Here is a 19,349-nt window from a genome sequence, read left to right as displayed (position 1 = left end):
AGGACCCTGTTTTTTCTTTTTAAGGTGGGCGGTGTGGTTACAGCCACCATTATGACCCTAGCAGCCTCTCCCGTTCAGGTGTCTTCACAGGTCTGGGGCCCTCCTCAGCAACCTGCAGGTGCACCAGGAAGGCTGTGTTGGGCAGCAGGGCCTGCTTCAGTTCATCCCAGGGTAGAAGCTGCTTGAGCAACGTATTCCTGAAGGCTTTCCCAAGGCCAAAAGTAGAAGTGGACCAGAAGCCACGAGGGAATCCTTGCTCCCACCCAGGGCTTTCCCAGCACAACCGCCATCTAAACAGAATCAACAGGATCTCACGATGGGGTCAGAACGCCTGAGGTTTCTGAAACCCAGTTGTCCTACCCACTGGCTAATTCATCAGGCAGACTGAGGTCAAATTAAGCTCTTCATCACACCAGCTGGGCAGGTTTCAGACCATCCACAACTCCTGTGAATCAAGCTCACTCCAGCGCCCCACAACACTGGTGGTCCCCAGTCCTAGGCGGCTGGACCTGCCTTTCCTGCCCACCCCCTCAACTCACTCACACATTCTTTCTCCATTTCCACCTCAGTAACTCCATCCTTGTCACTCCTCTGTCTAGAATACTGCCCCACTTTCTCCCTCTCTAAACTCAGACTCTGACCCCACGGCCTGGCTCAGGCCCTCCTCCTCCAGGAAGACTTCCCTGATGGGCACCACATGTGGATCTGCCCTTCACTGTGTTACCTGACAGCTTGTTCTACCCTTCTGTGGCTCTGTGGCAGTCCTGGACTGCCTCGTACTTGGACAAATCAGGCTTCAGTTTCCTTCTCTGTGTTGTGGGAAGGATAATAGCACCTACCTCACAGACCAATTTGGAAGATTAATTGTGCAATCAAAGCAAAGTTCACCCTTAGAGTCCAACAGGGCACTCGATAAATACTAGTGAAAATTTCCACTTGTGCCCCGGTCAGAGAAGGGCACACATAGACAACAAGCTTCCTGAGCTGCTTTGAGGAACAAGACCCCTGAGGCAGAGAAAGTGTGTGCGTCCAATTTACTGCTGGTTCTGTGGCCTATGGAAACAGCGGAAGGCAAGTAATATGCTCGAGGCCAGAACTGGAGTGTAATCGGGACATTCTTGCCTGGTGTGGACATGCTCTAAAAAGAATCTAGATTTCTCAACAAAAAGTCTATAAAAAGAGTCCCTAAGGGGGAAAGCATTTTAAAGAGAAGGGAGAGGTATTTTGGGGAGCTATAAATCTTAATTTCTTGGTTTAGCACGATGACAACTATGAGGCTTAAGGGGGACACTAAATTTTATTGGGCATGGTGCTTCCATGCCAAATTTTAATTCTCACAACTTTTTAATGAGGTCTACATTATTTCCACTTTATAGCTGAGGAAGTGATAGTCAGACAGAGCAAATGTCTTATCCCAAACCACATAGCAGACCTGGGAATCAAGCTTACATCCACCAAACACCAAAACCCACACTCCTCCACTCCATTGGTAGAAAACGCTGGGCAGGATGGCTCAGGGCTGGGCAATTAGCAGGCGATGGGGGTGTGAGTCTCTGCCACCCCACTCACCAGCTTTCCCGGAGAGAGTCCACTTTTGCCTGATGGACCTCTGGGACGCCAGTGTGTTGTTTGAAAAAACAAAGACCACCGCCAAGTAAAACCAAGTATTTACCACTGCATGGTTCTATACAGCTGGCCCTCGGTATCCGCGGGTTCTACATCCCCAGATTCAAGGAACCGTGGATGCTGCACTATGTAAATGACCCGAGGCTGGGGGACCCACGAATGCAGAACCACGGATACAGAGGGCTGACTAAGGGGCTTGAGCATCCGCAGATTTTGGCAGCTGCAGGGGGTTCCTGAACAAATGCCCTGTGGACACCGAGTCTTCCTAAATCCTGAGGTGAAACCAGAGGCTCTCCTATTTTCCCTCTCTGCTTTCAAGTTGTAAAGATTTCCTTCTCTGCTAATAAGGTGGCTGCTAGCTATTTTTCCTTCAAGGTTGGAAAACTAGTTAGTTTTTCTTTTGACGGCTCCTTGTATTATTAGCCAGCTGTTTCAAATGCATTTTGCCATGCCCAAGATGTCAGGGGTAGACGTCACCAGCAGCTGATAAATGTAGTTCATGCCCCGCAAGGGTTACAGCTGCCGCCTCTGTTCTGCACTCTGGCCAGTTCCCTGGACCTCCTGCAGCCAAGCCAGCTTATCTCAGCCTCTCACAGCGCAAAGCAGGGTGTGCAGCCCCTTCCTCTTAACTCTTTAATAAACCGCTCCAGGGATCGGCTTTTTAATATTCCAGGCTCTTCCCAAGGCAGGAAATCGCAACCCACAAATGAAAAGACCACTTAGGGACACATCTTTACTTCAAAAATCTCTTTGATCAAAGTGTCTGAGACTTGGCTTCAAATTTTCTTTAGATATAGGGAACTTAGGCTGAAAACTCAGGAGACCGTCAGAAGGTTCTGAAGCCTTCCAATAAAACTCACATCTTCAACTTGACAGAAACGTGGCCCTTAGGCACAAATTAAGGCACTGCTACTTAACAAGCCCATTCTTCATTCCCGGTGCCCGGTTCCCACTGCTTTAAATCCTCTGTAATTAGTAACTGCAGCCACCATTTATTAAGATCCAACTCTACAGACACTAGCCTAAGAACTTCATTATCTCTTTTAATCCTCTCAACAAATTTAGCAGAAATCAGAGGCTTGGGCTACAGAAAGTGTCACCCAGCCAGCGGGACAGCCAGGATTCAAACCCAAGTCTGACACCAGTGCTCTCCCCCTGGCATCACACAACACAGTCTCATCCCTCCTGAAGGCAGCGAAGTCTTACGGGCCGGCGCCACAGCAGAACCACCCGCAAGGCCCTTGCTGGGTCAACGTGTTTTCACCACAAAAGGCATAGGAAACAGAAAAGGTGAAAAAAATAATTAAAAAGGTCCTGAAGAACGCTTTCACCTCTGACCTCTTCCCTCCTGTCAGAGGTCAGATAAGCAGGCCCTGGAACAAATGGGATGAATCTGTGGTCAGTTCCCCATTCAGGTGTTTACACCCCTGACTGGGAAGAAAGAGCTGACCTGACAAGTCTCAGCGGGGAAGGGAAGGTGACATGGGCTCCGTGTCCATGTTAATTAACGGCCGCCTCCCCTGGGCATCTCTCTCCCGGCCTCTCGCTGCGGTCAGTGAGTCATGAAAATGAGGGCAAGGCTCCGGGGAGCTGAATACCACAGCTGCACAGCCGTGAACCAGAAACGACAAGACACAGGTGCTTGTCCGTGTCCCCTCCCCAGGGGCCCCCCTCCCACACACCACCGCCACGTCTCTAGCGGAGAACGGGCGAGCGCCAGGGCTGCCCCGTCACAGAGGAAGGCTCTGGAATGTTCCTCCGAGCCAGCACGACTCGCCACTTCCAGCTACAGCCTGCAGCCCTCCAGCACCAAGATGCGTATGAAGCCCTGGAACGGTTTACCTTTGCTGAACTTTCCAGCTGAAATTCTTCATTACGCTTGAGAGCGCAGCTGGCACGAGCAACCCAGTTCTTCCCCACGTGCTCTGTGAGGCCCGGTTTTTTTTTTTTAATTAAAAAAAACATTATTCATGGTCAAGAAATTCCGAACAGAATTTGCCTGCCAAGATTTCTTTGGCCAAGGAAAGACTCTATCTCCTGAATTGCGGGTTTAAAAATCCGTCCCAATCTTCTTTTTGCTACACTTCCCATCTACTCGCTTGAGAATAGTCTCAACTCTCTGCAAAATCAGCATTTTTTAAATGGATTCTTAGCACCCTGTGTTCAAACCCACTTACCCTCAGTGTTGGAACTGATGTCGTCCTCTACCCCGACCACCTGCCTCCCCCGACCGGGTGGCGGAGCGTGATCCAGCCCAGGGTAATTTGGAAGAACCGCCTCTCTTCCAGGATGGGCTGGAGGAACTTGCCTCTCTGTGGGCAGTGCCCCTCCGGCTGGGTAGGGAGGGGAGCCTTCCCGGGAAGGACCCAGTGAATCTCCTGTCTCTGGTGGAGCAGGGGTCACTGGCTGTTCAGAAGACTCAGCTCGGCCTTTTAAATCTGGGGCATCTATGTCCCCATGGGGTCTCCTCTCTTTGGTTTGAGGGTCCAAGGTGGCAGATTCAGTGTTAGACCCATCACTAGATGTTGGATGTGGCAAAGAGGAGGCCAGGTCGGAATCTGGAGGAGAGATCCCACCTCCCAACTGCCTCGAATCAGCTTTCGAGTGGAAGGACACATCCATTGTGCTGTGGCCATTTGATGCCTCCTCTGGTTCACCAGGCGGGTATTCGACTTCCTCTTCATTCTCATCATAATAATCCAAATTGTCCTCAGTGTAGTCACCTTCCAGGGCTGCAGCGTGGCTGAAGGAATGTCCCAGGGGAGCCGATGGGTGGGTTTTGGAAAGGTCTCCTCCAACTGTCGCTGGCCTGACATTGTCCAACCCGGAGGTACTGCCAATGTGAAAAGCCCACACTCCAGGAATCCCCAGGTTGCTGTGTCTAAATAAAAAGATCATTTGTATCAGAAACACACTACTACATATAAAATCGATAAACAACAAGGCCCTACTGTATAGCACAGGGAACTACACTCACTATGTTGTAACAACCTACAGTGAAAAAGAATATATGTGAATATATAACTGAATACTGAATATAAAAATATAACTGAATCACCATGCTTTACACAATGTTGTAAATAAACTAAACTTCTATTAAAGAAAAACAGTGCATTGTAACAAAAGTGTTCATTTACCACCTTCCTACAAAGGTGAGCAATTTATTTTAAAACTGAAAGATCAAGAAGACCAGATTCAAAGTGTTCACTGGCAGGAAATCAAATAAAACCAGACTTACATGGTAACTAAAATGATTATACTGGAATTTTGATGTAAACTGCCTCTTACCTGACAATGGGTCTCAAAGGCCATTTGTCTATCGAATGCCAGACCCTCAAATCAGAAATCTATTCTTCAACCCCACATGTTTTATCTAAAATCTGGTTATCTGAACACAAATAGGGAATGTGGGAATATTTTATCCTCCCTCTGCTTTTATAAAACCCAAGAAAACATATGCTTACAGATTTTTGCCCAATATTTAAACAATAATGACTACTTTTTGTCTGAGAGTTAGTTATGTGCCAAGGGCTTAAGGTTCTTCAATACAACTTGCAAGGTGGGGGCAGTGATCATGTCCAATTTTACAGATGATAAAACAGGTTTAGAGAGATTAATTCATCCTCTTAAGGTTGCACAACTAATAATTGGCAGAGCTTGGACCTGAATTCAGGACTATCACCAAAGCCCACACTCTGAAAATCTACATTATGTCAGAAAACCAACACACTATAGTCAACCCACATCTGAAGTATCACTACTCTACAAACTGTTAGAGACATTTCACTGTTTAGTCCCATGGATCAATCAATTAACTAATTCACAGAGAATGGTGAATCAATTTCAAAAAATTTGGAAGAAATAGAAGTGCCTAAGTCTAAAAAATGTTGAGCAAATGCAGAACAAAGTGAAGGGGAAAATAAGATGGTAGTTCAGGTTTGGGGAAGATATAACTCAAGTGATAGAGCACATGCTTAGCATACACAAGGCCCTGGGTTCAACCCCCAGTACCTCCTCTAAAAATAAATAAATAAGCCCAATTACCTATCCCTCCCAGATTTTTTAAAAATAAAAATAAAAATATCTATTAAAAAAAGGGGCAGTTTAATCAAACTGCTAAGGGTCACAGGTAAGAGGTGTTCAGAAACATCAGAGCCAGAGAGCTCACGAGTTTTCTCCGCTAGAAAAGAAGATGGGCTCCAGTCAGTCTTCCAAGTATCCCAGCGATCCACTACTTTATACTATGATACATTCTGAAGAGAATAATCCCATACACAAGTTCAAAAAAATAAGGAAAAGCCCTAAGGAACAAATGGTCTGGCTAGCCCGAATGTGCCCGTTTCCGTCCTCTCTGGATATATACCAAAGACCCAGCTCAAAGCCTCTCATGCTGTGGGGATTTCCTCCAGTCGGTCCACGAGAAATCAGTTAATGACTAATAAGATCATCATAAATGCACTGAATCATCTAAGGACAAGAGACCTTTGCTCTTTTGGGTTGATACTCATCACATTCATGTGGATTTATGCAGCAATCATATTTTTAAATTCAATTTTGAGACTCAATCAATCAACCCCCACCCTCTTGTGTGCTGTCGCTGCCACCACAGCTGTTATAATTAGTTTAGGGAACCAGGAGAACAGCAAGCAAACCTGTGATCCTTTGTGCAACATGCTATGTAGACTTGGTGAGTTCTAAGAATTAATGCTGGTGCTTTTTGGCAAGCAAATGGGATGTTAAGGAAGATAAGAGAGAATCCTGAAGATCTGAGGATGCTGAGTTTATTGTCACATCAGAGGTGTTGCAGCTGTGACATTTCTTCTTGAAGTTAGATAGAGAAAACTATAAAAGCTTCAAAGAGTAGGAAAATACAAATTATGGCAGATAAGAGCTAAATTAAATAACCTTCTAAGTAAATATAAATCACTACCCTGGCTTTGGTCATTGTGTGTGATGGGAAAGCAGCCAGTTTGAGTTTATCCTAAAATCCAAGGTCATTTGGAAAGCTTAGTAATAGAACTTACTTTATTTCCTAGAAAGGAAAACAAGGGTACGAAATGAGATGACAGTGCCTTCCTCCCTGGGTTGTTAGGAGAATTAAGTTAGAAAATTGCAAGAAATGCTCAGCCGGGGGACCCTGCACATAATAAGTACTTAGTAACTACTGTCTTTCAGGAGACAGGAAAGTATCATCTCAAAAAATGCAAATGTGTGCATTTGTATTTGAATGTGCAGAAGGAGAGTTATGACAAACACTATGAATTATATAATTTATGACCTCTGAGCTTATAATTATGACACAGGTTGGAGGAAAGCAATGATTCCATTGACTAGGAGAATAATTTTATTCTTTAGAGATGCCGAGCACTGAGGAGTGAATGGCATGGTGTGTGTGGCTTTAAAATATTTAAACAAAAAACAAAAAAAATGAGAAGATGGCAAAATGTCAACAGCTTGTAAATCTCCACGACTCCCTCTGCTTTTCTGTGTATTAATGACTTAATAATGGTTATCGCTTGAAGTAGTGATAATGTGTCATTTTTACTTTGATGTCACATTTCTTGGCATTGTTTGTACTTTTAGTTTTTATTTTAAACATAGGTTATACTAAAGAAAAACTCCTCTGCCAGTCCTTTTGGCCTCATATCTTCCACTTTCAATCAAGTAACTCAAGAGGTTTCTAGGAGGCATCAAAGGTAATGATGAGGAAGGCACAGAGGGAAAAGGAAGTGGTGTGTGTGTCTCTGTTCGTGCGTGCATGCGTGTGCGTGTGTGTGTGAGTTCTTTGTGGCTGTGGTAGGGGAGCACAATTGCTTTTTCCTACAGGCTTTTTGGCCCTCACCACCTCCTGTACCGAGGAGGTGTCAGCATTTACTCCAATGTTCCTGGAACTGTCAAGCTGTTTGTCTACCCTATGAGAGTGCAGGTGGCTCACGTGCAGGGCCTGGGCCTTAGACATCTTTCTTTCCAGTGCTTGGCCCACGGTGAGCCCGTGATAATATCTGTGAAACAGAGAATCTGTGGGCTCCAGATTAGAAGAGGAGGGCAGAACAAGGGGAGAGAAAACAGGAGCTAAGTTTCCTCCAGAGTCCAGACTAACAGGCAGCCTCTTTGGACGCCTAAAGATCCTCAACATGGGTGGTGAGAACGGGGAAGCAGGCCAGGATTCAGCATCAAATAAATAGTTCAGAGCTCTGGACTCACGCTTCAGTTTTGATTTTGCCACTTAATAACTTTGAGATCATAAGCAAATGAACTTCCCTAAGCTCATTTGTCACATCGAGAGAAGAACAGAACTTACCTCCTGTGATTCTTGTTGAGTTTTAATTAAGAGAACTTCTGGAAAGTGTTTAGTGCAATGTTGGCAAACAGTAAACTCTCACTAAATGTCAGCTCTGAGTAACCCTGTTTGGTTGGAGGGCCGGCTCTCTGGTCTCTGAGTAGAGCAGATGGCATGCAGAAGTGTAAGGTGTTCCAATCCCCAGGAATAATGTAATGGAACGTTAAGGAAGGCCAGGTAACCAGTGTGTTCTGTCTGACTTCTATACCAGTATTCAGGGAAGGGATAAAAGCAGAGATATTTTTTAAAGCCTTGAAATTAATAAATATCAACTGGTGCTAACCCAGATCCTGGGCATGATGTGGACAAGCAAAGTGAACTCACAGGGTGGGACTAAGGAATGGGCTCGGTTGCAGGCATCTCATGGAATACCCACCAGGATGATTTGAGATAAAGAAGTGATTGAAAAAGACTGAGACTTCTAAAAATCGACCAATCTGTTTGTTTGGTTTTTCTTTCTTTAAAAAAAATTTTTTTTTGTGGGGGGAGTATTTAGGTTTGTTTGTTTATTTATTTATTAATGGAGGTTCTGGGGATTGAACCCAGGACCTTGTGCTTGCTAGGCATGTGCTCTACCACTGAGCTACACCCTCCTCCCTTAATTTAATTTGCAACATGTATCTGTCTAGAAGACTGACTCACAATGTCTTTTCCTGTGAGACGATTCACCTGGAAAAACCTCAACCTGGGCAGTTATATTACTGAATATTTTTATGTGGTTCCAAGAGCAATGTTTTCCATACCAAGCCTCAGTGGCTGTGCACACGCGCGCGCGCACACGCGCGCACACACACACACACACACACACACACACACACACACACACAGAGTTCTGTTTCCGGTATCTATAGCCAATAGGGCAGGAAAAATAAAGAATCCTTTATATTTTGGTCAACTCACTCCTTCCAGGGTCTAGTCTAGTTCCTGGTTTTGACCTGACGCCTTGATTAGAAACCACCAAGATATTATTTAATGGTCTTATGGCCACTCAAGTTTGGGTAGTTCCAACGGGTCTTTACATTCCAGCAGGAAAGGGCTTAAGCCGTGTGTTACTTACTGGTAGAGATTTTTCACAGACTGTTCAGTGCTAGTCAAGCTGAAATATGGTCCCTCTCTCTTTAGGTCATCGACCTCCCCTCTGCAGAAGCCCACGCGGGCTGGAAGCTCGAGCTGGACATTGTAAGATTCTTTGGGGCGGGTTCCAAAGAACTGAAGGCCATTGGCAGGATAAAGGAAGAGGGCGTAGCTATCAGACTCATCAGATGCCAAAACTGCCTGGAAGGTATTCAGCTGTAGGAAAAAAATAGGAAATATTCTTAATAAAACAAACACACAAAAAAACCCAAAATGCAAGTAAAACATTATAAAATGCAAAGGGTTGTTCCCCCTTCTCAGGATTTCTTTAAATTGTTTTTGTACATAATATTTTTAAAATTTCCTCTATAAGTATAATTTTATAAGCTATATTTTTATTATAATCATCTTGTATCAATTTAGGTTAATAATTGAAATACACGCATAGATTAAAATGCAGGTTAAAAGAGAATAAAAATATTTTTTAAGATTTCAAACTTCTTTCATCCAAATTTCTTTCAGAGCTGAGAGCAAGTAGCACAATTAACTTGTACATTCCCACAGCCACTGCCCTAGTTTACTGCCCTGGGCACTCATCTGAATCATTCATTCATTCATTCATTCACTGAATGCCCATTTTGGGCAGGGACGGTGTTAGGCACTGGCTGATCAAAAGGTTTCTTACTGTTCTCATGTCCTCGCTCTCTATCTCTTCCATCTGCCTTTTCACACCAGCACTAGAGTTACCCCACCCTCTTTCCACAGATGAGGAAACAGATGTAGGGGCTAACGGATCTGCCTGAGGTCAGGCAGCTAGTACGCAGTGGCAGGCTGACCAGCCCCAGAGTCCCTGCCCCACACCATCAGACCGTCCTAACCACTCCTTGGTGTGCAGTTCCAGGTGATTTATAAACTGCCCCCGACTCTTCCCAGCTCGGATCCGCTGCATCTTCACCAGGGTGTTTAACATTGCCCATTTGCCTCGTGTACTTAGATGCTTCTGTATATTTGCTGTTTCCCTCTGCCTGGAAACCCTCCTGACCTTTTAATGATGCCCCTCTGAGGGATTTTGCCATTCCCTGTGGATTTATTCCTGTTTTCTGAGCCTCCACAACACCTTTGTGTTTCTAGTTAGCTTTCATCTCGTTTCGCCTGGCTAGCTGTTTATGTGTTTGAAAACTCCATTCATTCATTCATTTGTACATTAACCCCAACAACCAAGTGCCTACTAAGCACTGGAAAATATGCTTGGTGCAAACAAGCAAAGGATGGGAGGCTCTGCCCAGGACAGTCGCAGTGCTTAGGAGAGGGAAACAGCCATGGCTGGAATTCTGGGAGAGTTACTGGAGAAGGTGGTAGAGGCCAGAGAGCACCTCAGGGTTGAAGCAGGGAGGCACTGCAGAGGCTGCCTGTGAACGTTAATAAACACTGTAGTAGCCAAAGCAGACCAGAAGGAGAATCCAGGAGCCTGAATTAGCCACAAACTCAACACCCAGGTCCCTGCAGAAGCACTCCTCAAAGTTCAAGTCACTCTCGTATTCTCAATAGGACACTTTTTTGCCTTTACCGACATCCAGCAATCTCCCCTTACCCAAATGATCAGTTAATAGTGCTTGATTATCTTAAACAAGATGTTATATTAAGGACTCTGGGAACACCTCTCTCACTAAATCCCAATCCTTTTACAGTTTAGTAGTGAGCAGAGGAGGTATTCATAAATACCACTACTTCCTAAATAATGTGACTCCTTGAAATGTTACTTACTGGTAAGTAGTACTGTTGCCCCACTTTGCTAGACAGACAAACTTAGGCAGAGAGAAGAATATGATATTTTACTAAATAAGACAGCAGATGAGGCCCATGTCTGTATTTTGTTCTGTCCTGGATCCCTCCCTGTATGGTCTTTCCTAATGTTAATTCTTCCTGTAGCTGTTTAATTTCAAAGTATAGTTTTGAGGGTCTGCTTATAGGACAGGGAAATTCAGGTGTTAAAATGCTTTTCCAGAGGAAAAAACAAAATACTATCCAATCTTTTTTTCAATTCTCCAACACAGAAAAGGTTACCTTGCTTGGCTTTTTGCTTTTCTTTCTTTCTTTGAGTTCAGGAACTTAAAGACAGGGACAGGTTAATTGTTTCATCCGGAAATCTTTACTTTCCCAAAAACAAAAGGCAAGGGATGTTTTCTAGAATTTCTCAAAGCTCGGAAGCCATAACTTCTGCCAGATGTAAACACAGGCTATTCGGTATCATGTCAGTGCAGAATATATACTACAGCACCTATTGAACTAATGGTGATTCAATAACTTCAGAGTTTTACTGCAGTCAGAATAAATAAAGTTCAACCAGGGAAAGAAAGGCACTCAGGGAAGGAGAAAGACCCCTGTTTTGAAAAGTGAAGCTTTCAAAGCTCCTGGCATTGATTGCCCACAATAAACGTCAGATAGGAGAAATCCTGGTTCTAAGTCTAGAGAAATTCTGTAAGATAGGGAGGTACCATAGATGGTGAAGGAATTGAAGGGGATGGGAAGGGTAGGGGAGGGAAAAAGTAAACAGAGCTGTGAAGGGGAAAGTCTGGCTTTTTACTGTGGGGTCTGGGTTGTGAACAGTTTATTTTCTTCATTTTTTCTGCCAGTTAGCCAACAAATTCACTTCATTGAAAACCAATTCAATGTCTTATATGCCATCCCTGAGACAGACACTGGTTAGAGGTGGCAAGCATTTATTTAATCTACTTGTCTCCACTGAAAAAGGGCAAATAGAAGGATTTTAAATAGAATTCAGGATCCCAGAGTACTGGCCAAAAAAGTTTGGCTGCTTAAAAACCACCAGCACATCAAATGATCACTTTTAACATTCTCTCTTGGGTCCACAACATTCTACATCTAATCGCTAAAGATCCCGCTTCATGACGTCCTGCAGGGCTCCACCCCCAGAGCACTCCTTGACTGGCTTCCAGACCAGAAAGGTCTTCACATTCCTGGAGAAAAGGCTTCGCAAGAACCCCACACACTGTCCCCTCAGGGAAAGCCTCAGATGCGCTGCCAAACCCCACAAAAGGGTCACCAGTTCCCAACTCCCTCAGGATCCCAGGGAGGAGGGAAGAGGGGCAGGGCCAGTGCTGCAGAGCTTGCAGACTTCCGCCATCCTGCTGTCAGCAACAGAAAAGCCAGAGTCCTCGGCAGAAACCAAGCAGGGCCTGGCTCTCCCTTCCAGATGTAGGATATCCCCAATCAGCGCTGACTTGATGCCCAGCAGAGCTGGGCTGATAGATACAAGGCACGCCCCTCAATGAGTTTCTCATTTTTGTAATTAATTTATTTCGGCCATCTGTCCAAAAGTCAGGACAGTGCCATCCCTGTCCCAAAGGGGTTTGCCTAGAGTGGCTTACAGAAATTACAATGCAAATTAAGAAGTGAGGTGTCTTCCACACGGGTGACAAAGTTCTCGACCCTGTCTTCTTTAGGGTCACATGTTCTCTACAGTCACAGCATTGCTGACTTCTGGCCGCCAGTGTTCGGTGTGAACAGTGATCTCCAGTCCTTAGTCTATTTCTCCATCTCCCATTACCTATCCGTCCGTCACTGTCACTTGCACCATTTTCCCTCATTATTTTTCCTGCCCTAAATCCTACAGATCCTGCCAAAAATTCAAAGATAAATGCTCAGTGCTATCACCTCCCTAATATTATAACCTTCCTGACATTTAGTCTTTAGCAAAACTTCAGCATTTCTTTAACCAATTTCCATAGATGGCTCTATTCTTTATGTCTTTATAGTTATACCTCAGACACAAGCTAAACTCTTTGAAATGGACGGTAGCCCTCCCCTCTTCTGGACCTCAGCATCAGAACTCAAAAAGCGACAGCAATGTCCTGCTTTTACCTCTCATCTCTTCCATGGATCTAAACCCCTCCATCAATGACTGTCGTTCTTTGAAACAAGTCAGCACACCTCAGTCTCCAAGGTGGGGTCTCCATTGGGAAGCCTTCTGCTCATCTTGCGTTACTGCTCCACGCCTCCCTTCATTCATTTCTCCAGCCTCAGCTCTCTTAGCCTTCTCCCAGGACACAGCCAAGGACAGAACAGTATCTCCTATGGCCCCATTCTCAATATCCACTCTTTCAGCCCAACTTAAATCCAGGTAATTCCCCATCCATCCCCATACAAAGATCTGTGTAGCCCAGTTCTCCATCCCCCTTATCCCTCAAACGACAATAAAACAATGCTCCCTCCCACTCCCCCCACCAAAAACAAACAAACACAGCTAAAGTAAACACTAGTCCTCTTTATGTTTCCTGTGGATAAGTTCTCTGACGGTCAGTACTGTGACTTTTTTGCTCTTCGAAGCACCTATGACAGTTCAGGGAGTCTCAGATTGAATGAACTGATAAACGCGATTTGTTCATATGTTTTTAGAGGCATTCCTGCAATATCAGGTACAACATCCTGTCACACCCACCACGAATTCCATGGTGAGAAAAGGCAACAACTGAAATAGTTTTAAGTGGTAAAGATGGCATTCCTCTGATATCTTCAAGTTTCCAGTAAGTGCAAACTGAGTTTAGTATGCCAAGGTTTAAGAAGTCTATGTAGAACTCACACAGTCCTTCAAGCAAAGCAGATTACTGTTTGCCAAAAGCTATCTCCACAGAACTGTTAAAACAAGAACTCATGTCCCAGGACTCTTTTAAAGTATTCAGAAGAACCTTCCATGTGGGTAATTACGAAAACATCCTGTCTCCAAACAGAATCTTTATCTCCTTTCTAAATGAAACAAATTCTGAAGTCAACTCAGCATTTGGCAATGTCTGAAGATTGATTTTAATTAGAAAAGTGAAAGAGATGGATTCTAAAAATCTTCCCACCACTCCCCGCAAAAAAAAAAGAGCCTAGACAGACGTTGCAATTCAGAAAACCTTGTATTTAAAGAGTCTTTATGTGAAGTACTTACATTACAGCATCCTTACAAGACAGAGAAATAAAAGAACCAGAATCTGTTCCCATCAAGCCAACATAGAGGAACACAGACTGGCTAAGCATTTGCACCCTCTAGGTCTAAGGGACCACAATGGCTACTTTAAAATGTCAGCTTAGTGAATTCTCACAACAGTCCTGTAAGGCAGGCACTGCTACTTCATTTTACAAGTTAGGAAACAACTGAGACTGGATTGTTGCTGGATCAAGCCACTGGATAACCTTTCATTAACCACTTCTTTTAAAAAATTTTTTAATCATCATTATCTCCACATGCACCCTGAAAGTTGGGTAAGAGAAGCATTATTGCCAGGCTACAGATGAAACTAAGAAAAATAATTAACAAAGTCACCTTGCCTATATCATAATTTTCGGTTTCAAATAAGCCCTGATAAAATCAGAATCTTAAAGCTCTAGTATGACTTCATTACCCCAGGGCTTCATGCAACTGCTCATCTCTCTGATTCATCTCACTCAGGTCAACACTCTTTTCTCTGTTGAAAAAGAAAATAGATGCAGCTGAGTTCTCTCCAGAGCATTGGCACACTAATTTGGTTGTAACAAGGCACCAATAGTGTCCTTGGTAGACTTCATTCCAAGTCCATTCTTCCTTTGGATGAAATATGGTTCCAAGGACTCTTTTGGTACTAAGATCACATCAGGACAATAATACTCAAGCCTCATTTATTAGAAGTCTTTGGAAAAGGCACAACTATTGTTGTGTCTACCTACATCACTTGTGCCAAGGAAATGGGTCTTGCATGAAAAGTCTGGGTAAAAGCAACAACAACAACAAAGAAAATCCCTAAGAATTAGGAAATCTGTATTCTAAACCTGCCTTGTGTCACTACCTACAGAATTCTGGACAATCGCTAGTTTGCCACTGACTAGTAATTGCAAACAATAAATCTTCCTGTACTTATCTTGTAACATTGTTGTGGGAAGACAGCATGATAAAATGTTGCTGTAAGAATTAAAAGATAGCCTGAGTAAACAACATATATAATAACTGTCTAAGTTGTCAGTCTTTCTTTTGAACCCTTACCTTCTCAATACAAAGACTTCTCTTCAAAAAACAAAACGGAAACAAAGTTCTGTTTAAAATCCTTCAAAAGCTGCCCAGTGCCAAAGAACCAAGCCCAAACTCCTAGCAGAGCATGATCTGCGTCTACCCATGACCTTCCCAGCCTCATGTCCCACCACCCTTCCTTTTCAGTAATAATATACCACATGTAATGTCCCAAACACATTATACATTATAATACATGGGTGATATGTCATATGCTAGCCCTTCTGTTGGGAATGTTCTACTCTGCTCAACTCAGATTCAAAGGCAGCTCCTCAGTGAAACTTTCTTACACTGGGTCCCCTAACCAGGGAGGGGTAGATTTGTCTCCTTAAGTTAAGATGCTACTTCACTTATCATATTGAATAATAATCAATGTCCCTATTAAACTATGAAATCCCTGGGAGTAAAGATTGCGTCCTTTCATGGTGTCTATACACCCTGACATACAGTAAGTATGCAAGAAAGGTTTGTTGAATGACTAAATCTCAACTATGTTCAAATATAAATTACTTATACACACATAAAAAAAACTGAAGAAAAGAAGACTGGAAGAAAACACAATAAAGTATTAGCAGTCGTGACCTGCAGTTAGTGGAATGATAAACAATGTTTATTTCCTAAATTTTGTATTATAGGTATATTAAACTTTAAATATGTTTTTTAAACTTATGGACAAAAATGAATGAGTGAATGCAACAAACTTACCTTATTCATCTTTCTCCAACCCTCCCCCAGCCCAATGCCCTGAACAAAGAAGGTGTGCAAATTATATCTTTGAACTGAATGTATTCTGTTGAATTAAATAATTGAAATGTCAAACCTATGCATTAAAAAATTATTCAACAAACAAAACTAGATGTTGCCTGACCAAAACCCAAAAAAGAATAGCAAAAATCAATTCAAATGATTTTTATTTCTAGATCTTCTTTGCTCAGCACAGCCTTTAGGAAATATTCCTCATACTCACAGAACAAGAATGGCCACCATCTTGAATTACTCAGTGAGAGTGGGCAAGCTATTTAACCTCTCTGAGCCTCAGGGAGGGTATGTGCCATCCTTCTATAGCTGAGAATCACTTTAATGAATTAAAATAGAGACAAACTGAAAGAGTTTCAGCCTTTGGGGTATGACAGTTAAGATTCATGTCTAATTTCATAGGAGGAAGCCCTCATCTACTCCAGGAATGAGGCCACTTATCATTTGCCAAGCCACCCTGGCCACACCTGATGTCTATTTGGAGTACTTCAAATATTACTGCCAGGCCTAAAAGTTTGTTTTTTGTTTGTTTGTTTTTGGTTTTGGGGTTTTTTTTCCCACTTTCTTAGGTAGAGACTATACAACGAACTGAGGACAATCTCCTGTAAAGTAGGGAGCATGTGAACTGGTTCCTGGAGGGCGATTTGGCAAAAGCAATAAAAAACCTTATAAAAAGTTCATCTCTCTGACCCAACAATTCCACCTCCTGGAAGGTCAGCTAGTGACACAGTACAAAGATTCAGCTTAAAAAAGAAAAATTTATAATGATGAAAAATTGGAAATAACTTTGCTGACCACTGGGCACAGTGTGAAATCTACTGGATGGTGAAATATTATGCAAATATTAACATGATGTAGAAATAGTTATTGACACTGAAAATAATCACAATTTACTATTCATGAAAAAAAAAGGTACAAAACAGTATGTGCACTGTGTGACCCCATCATTAATAGTGATAGATACAGACTGGATAGGAAAAAGTTCTGGCAGATGCATATGAAACTGTTTAACAGTGATTATCTTTGAGTGGTAGGAAAATGAGTGGTTGTTCTTTTTTAAAGTGCCTGTATTTCCTGATGTTTTTCCTTCAATGAACATATAATTAGAAATAATTCTTGTATATTTGAGGTGATTCTAAAAATAAGTGTTCAAACAGTAAACCCCCTTGTATTCTGAGGGCTTTCTGCATCTGCAGTGAGGCACTCATATCCCCTAAGCAGTTCTCCTCGTGAGAGGGATCACCTCTCAGATCCTCAAAGAAAACCAGGAGAAAACAGCCTTCTTCACTTCCAAGCTACTTCAATCCTAGTGCCACCAAACGATACATTAGGTTCAGCAGACTCAGAAACTTCAATTCCCTAGGTTCCAGCCCAGAATTCAAGCCCATCCCTCAAGTGGCTCAGAGTTAAGCATCCCTGGGCGCTTACCTCTCCCGAGGGCGGGGCCCTGCGCGTGGCCTCCTCGTAGGCGCCCACCTGCTCCCAGGTGGCCAGGAAGGCGTGGGTGGGGGCGAAGTGCGCGGCGGCGCGCGGGAAGCCTGCGCGCACGTAGCGGGCGGCCAGGTCCAGCACCGCCGGGGAGGTGTCTTCTCGGTACAGGACCCGGCCCCTGCCGTGACTCGTGTCGATGTCGGCCAGAAAGGGGGCTATGGCTGGAAAGTCTGTGGGGAAATCATCATCCACATACTGGGTTTCCCTGGGGAAGTCCTGAGTGGAGATGATGCCGTTGGTGCCCACCTGGGGGAGGAGGGGGACAAAAAGGTGGCGGTCGCGTATGTTGCAGAAAGCCAGAGGGCAGCTACCACAGGTCCGGACGCGCGCGCCCACCCTGCTTCGCCAGGAGGGAAGGGAACCGCCCTGGGCATGAAGCTCCCCCTTTCCCATCGGCTGGAAGCCCGATTCCTGGTTCAGGGCGACCAGTGCAACTTCAGCCGGCGTCCCACCCGCCACCCCTGCCCCTCAAGCGCGATATAATAGGTCCAGGAACTCTAAAACTCGTTCACATAGCTTCTCACTTTCCGCATAACCCTGGAGAAAAAGCTCCGGATCCGAGGAAAGCTGAAGAACACGCAGCTCTGCAGACCTGCATAGGCTTCTCGCTGTCCTAACTGGAAACCCCACTGACTGCCTTAGCAACCCCACCTTCTTTTCTGCCTGGACACTCAGGTGGCTGCGAACAATTCTTCCTCTCCCCTCCAAGCAGGGAAAAGCAACGGGTCCGGCAACAGCATCGCTGCAAGGCTGGGTCCCACCCCTAGGGCGCTGCGGGACAGCCGACCGTGCGGACTATTTTCTCCCTTCCGAAGGCAAGGGTTCGCTGAGATTCACACTACATTGATTTCTGGTCAGAAGGCGCGAGAAATCTGCCTCGTCCTGCACCAGGAAGAAGCTGAACTTACATAGAGGTCGCTAAATTGGGCATCATAGAAGCGCAGGGGAAGCGCCAGCTTCACCGCGGTTGAGCTTTCGTCGTCGCCTTCCTGTAGAAGCTGGTCTCCCCGCGACAGCCCGTAGGGGAAGAGCTCTCCTGGATGCAGCGCCACGGCCCGGGACAGCAGCAGCAACGGCAGCAACAGCAGCAACAGCAGCGGCGGCGGCCGCAGCGCCCGCCGCCCGGCCACCCAGTCCCCCCGCATGCTCGTTCCGCCCTGGGCTGCCCCGCGGCAGAGCGCGTCCCGGCCTGGCCAGCCAGCCAGCCCACTAGCCGCGCCGCGCCAGTCTCCAACCTGGATCCCCGCGGGAGCCCGGGAGGGGCGGGACTCTGGGCCCTCACAGAGCGCTGATTGGCTGCGGTCGGGGGCCCGGGACCAATCACCGGCTCTGAGAAAGTTCGACAGCGGCGGCCACATCTGGTTCTCGTTAAGTTTTCTAAGGCAGCGGTCACCAAAGCGGAGGGGTTGGTGAGGTGAAAGCTCCTGGCCAGGAGTGGTCGGAACAAGTCCTTCTCCTCCGCCTCCTCTCCCCGAGAGCTCGCGGGGTCAATCCCGCCCTCCGGTCGCGGCTGCCCTGGGGTCCCGTCGAGCCCCGCCCCCGGGACCAAATGGCCCGCGCGTTCTGAAGGCATCGGCCCCCCAGGAGATGACCTCAGCGGGAAGGGGAACCTCGCGGCGGCGTATGCATTTGCTGGCTGGCCCGACGTGCCCCTCCAGCCTAGCAGGGCGAGGGTGTGGTGGTGAGGGTCACGGTTTGCGCCCTGCCCTGGGGTCCCGAGCGCCCCTCGCCCTCGAGGTCAGGCCCTCGGCCGAGAAGCAAAGGGCATTGCAGTCGCAGCCTCCTTGGCTGCTTGGCTCCACTCGGAGACGCGCTGCGAAGAAGCGCGCCTTTGTATGAAGCCGGGGGGGGAGTGACTCCTAAATTCCAGCCCCCTCCCGAAGGCCGCCTCCCAGGAGGACTGGACCGCCAGTGAGGACTGAGCCACTGGGCCAAAATGCCTGCCAGTCCGGGTCATGAGCGTTGTTTACCTTCCCCGGGGAAAACCGCACCCGGGAAGGCCATGAAACGCGACAGTGA

The 19,349-nt window shown here is 45.5% G+C and overlaps 1 protein-coding gene across 1 annotated transcript in view; it reads right to left on the bottom strand.

Moving 5' to 3' along the window:
- The window catches only part of NID2 (nidogen 2), a 60,941-nt gene extending 41,845 nt beyond the window's left edge, over window positions 1-19,096 (bottom strand). The window contains exons 1-4 of the mRNA XM_074365531.1: window positions 18,239-19,096; window positions 17,268-17,576; window positions 9,024-9,256; window positions 3,804-4,507 (exon numbers count right to left, since the gene is read on the bottom strand). Of these exons, the coding sequence (XP_074221632.1) occupies window positions 3,804-4,507; window positions 9,024-9,256; window positions 17,268-17,576; window positions 18,239-18,688 (1,696 nt within the window). The 5' untranslated portion in view covers window positions 18,689-19,096. The remainder of the gene's footprint in view (window positions 1-3,803; window positions 4,508-9,023; window positions 9,257-17,267; window positions 17,577-18,238) is intronic.
- Window positions 19,097-19,349: the final 253 nt, after the last annotated feature.

The sequence above is a fragment of the Camelus bactrianus genome, chromosome 6 (genome assembly GCF_048773025.1).
Source record: "Camelus bactrianus isolate YW-2024 breed Bactrian camel chromosome 6, ASM4877302v1, whole genome shotgun sequence".
Taxonomy (NCBI): domain Eukaryota; kingdom Metazoa; phylum Chordata; class Mammalia; order Artiodactyla; family Camelidae; genus Camelus; species Camelus bactrianus.
The sequence above is the reverse complement of the archived record's forward strand: the minus strand, read 5'-3'. Positions and strand labels throughout refer to the sequence as shown.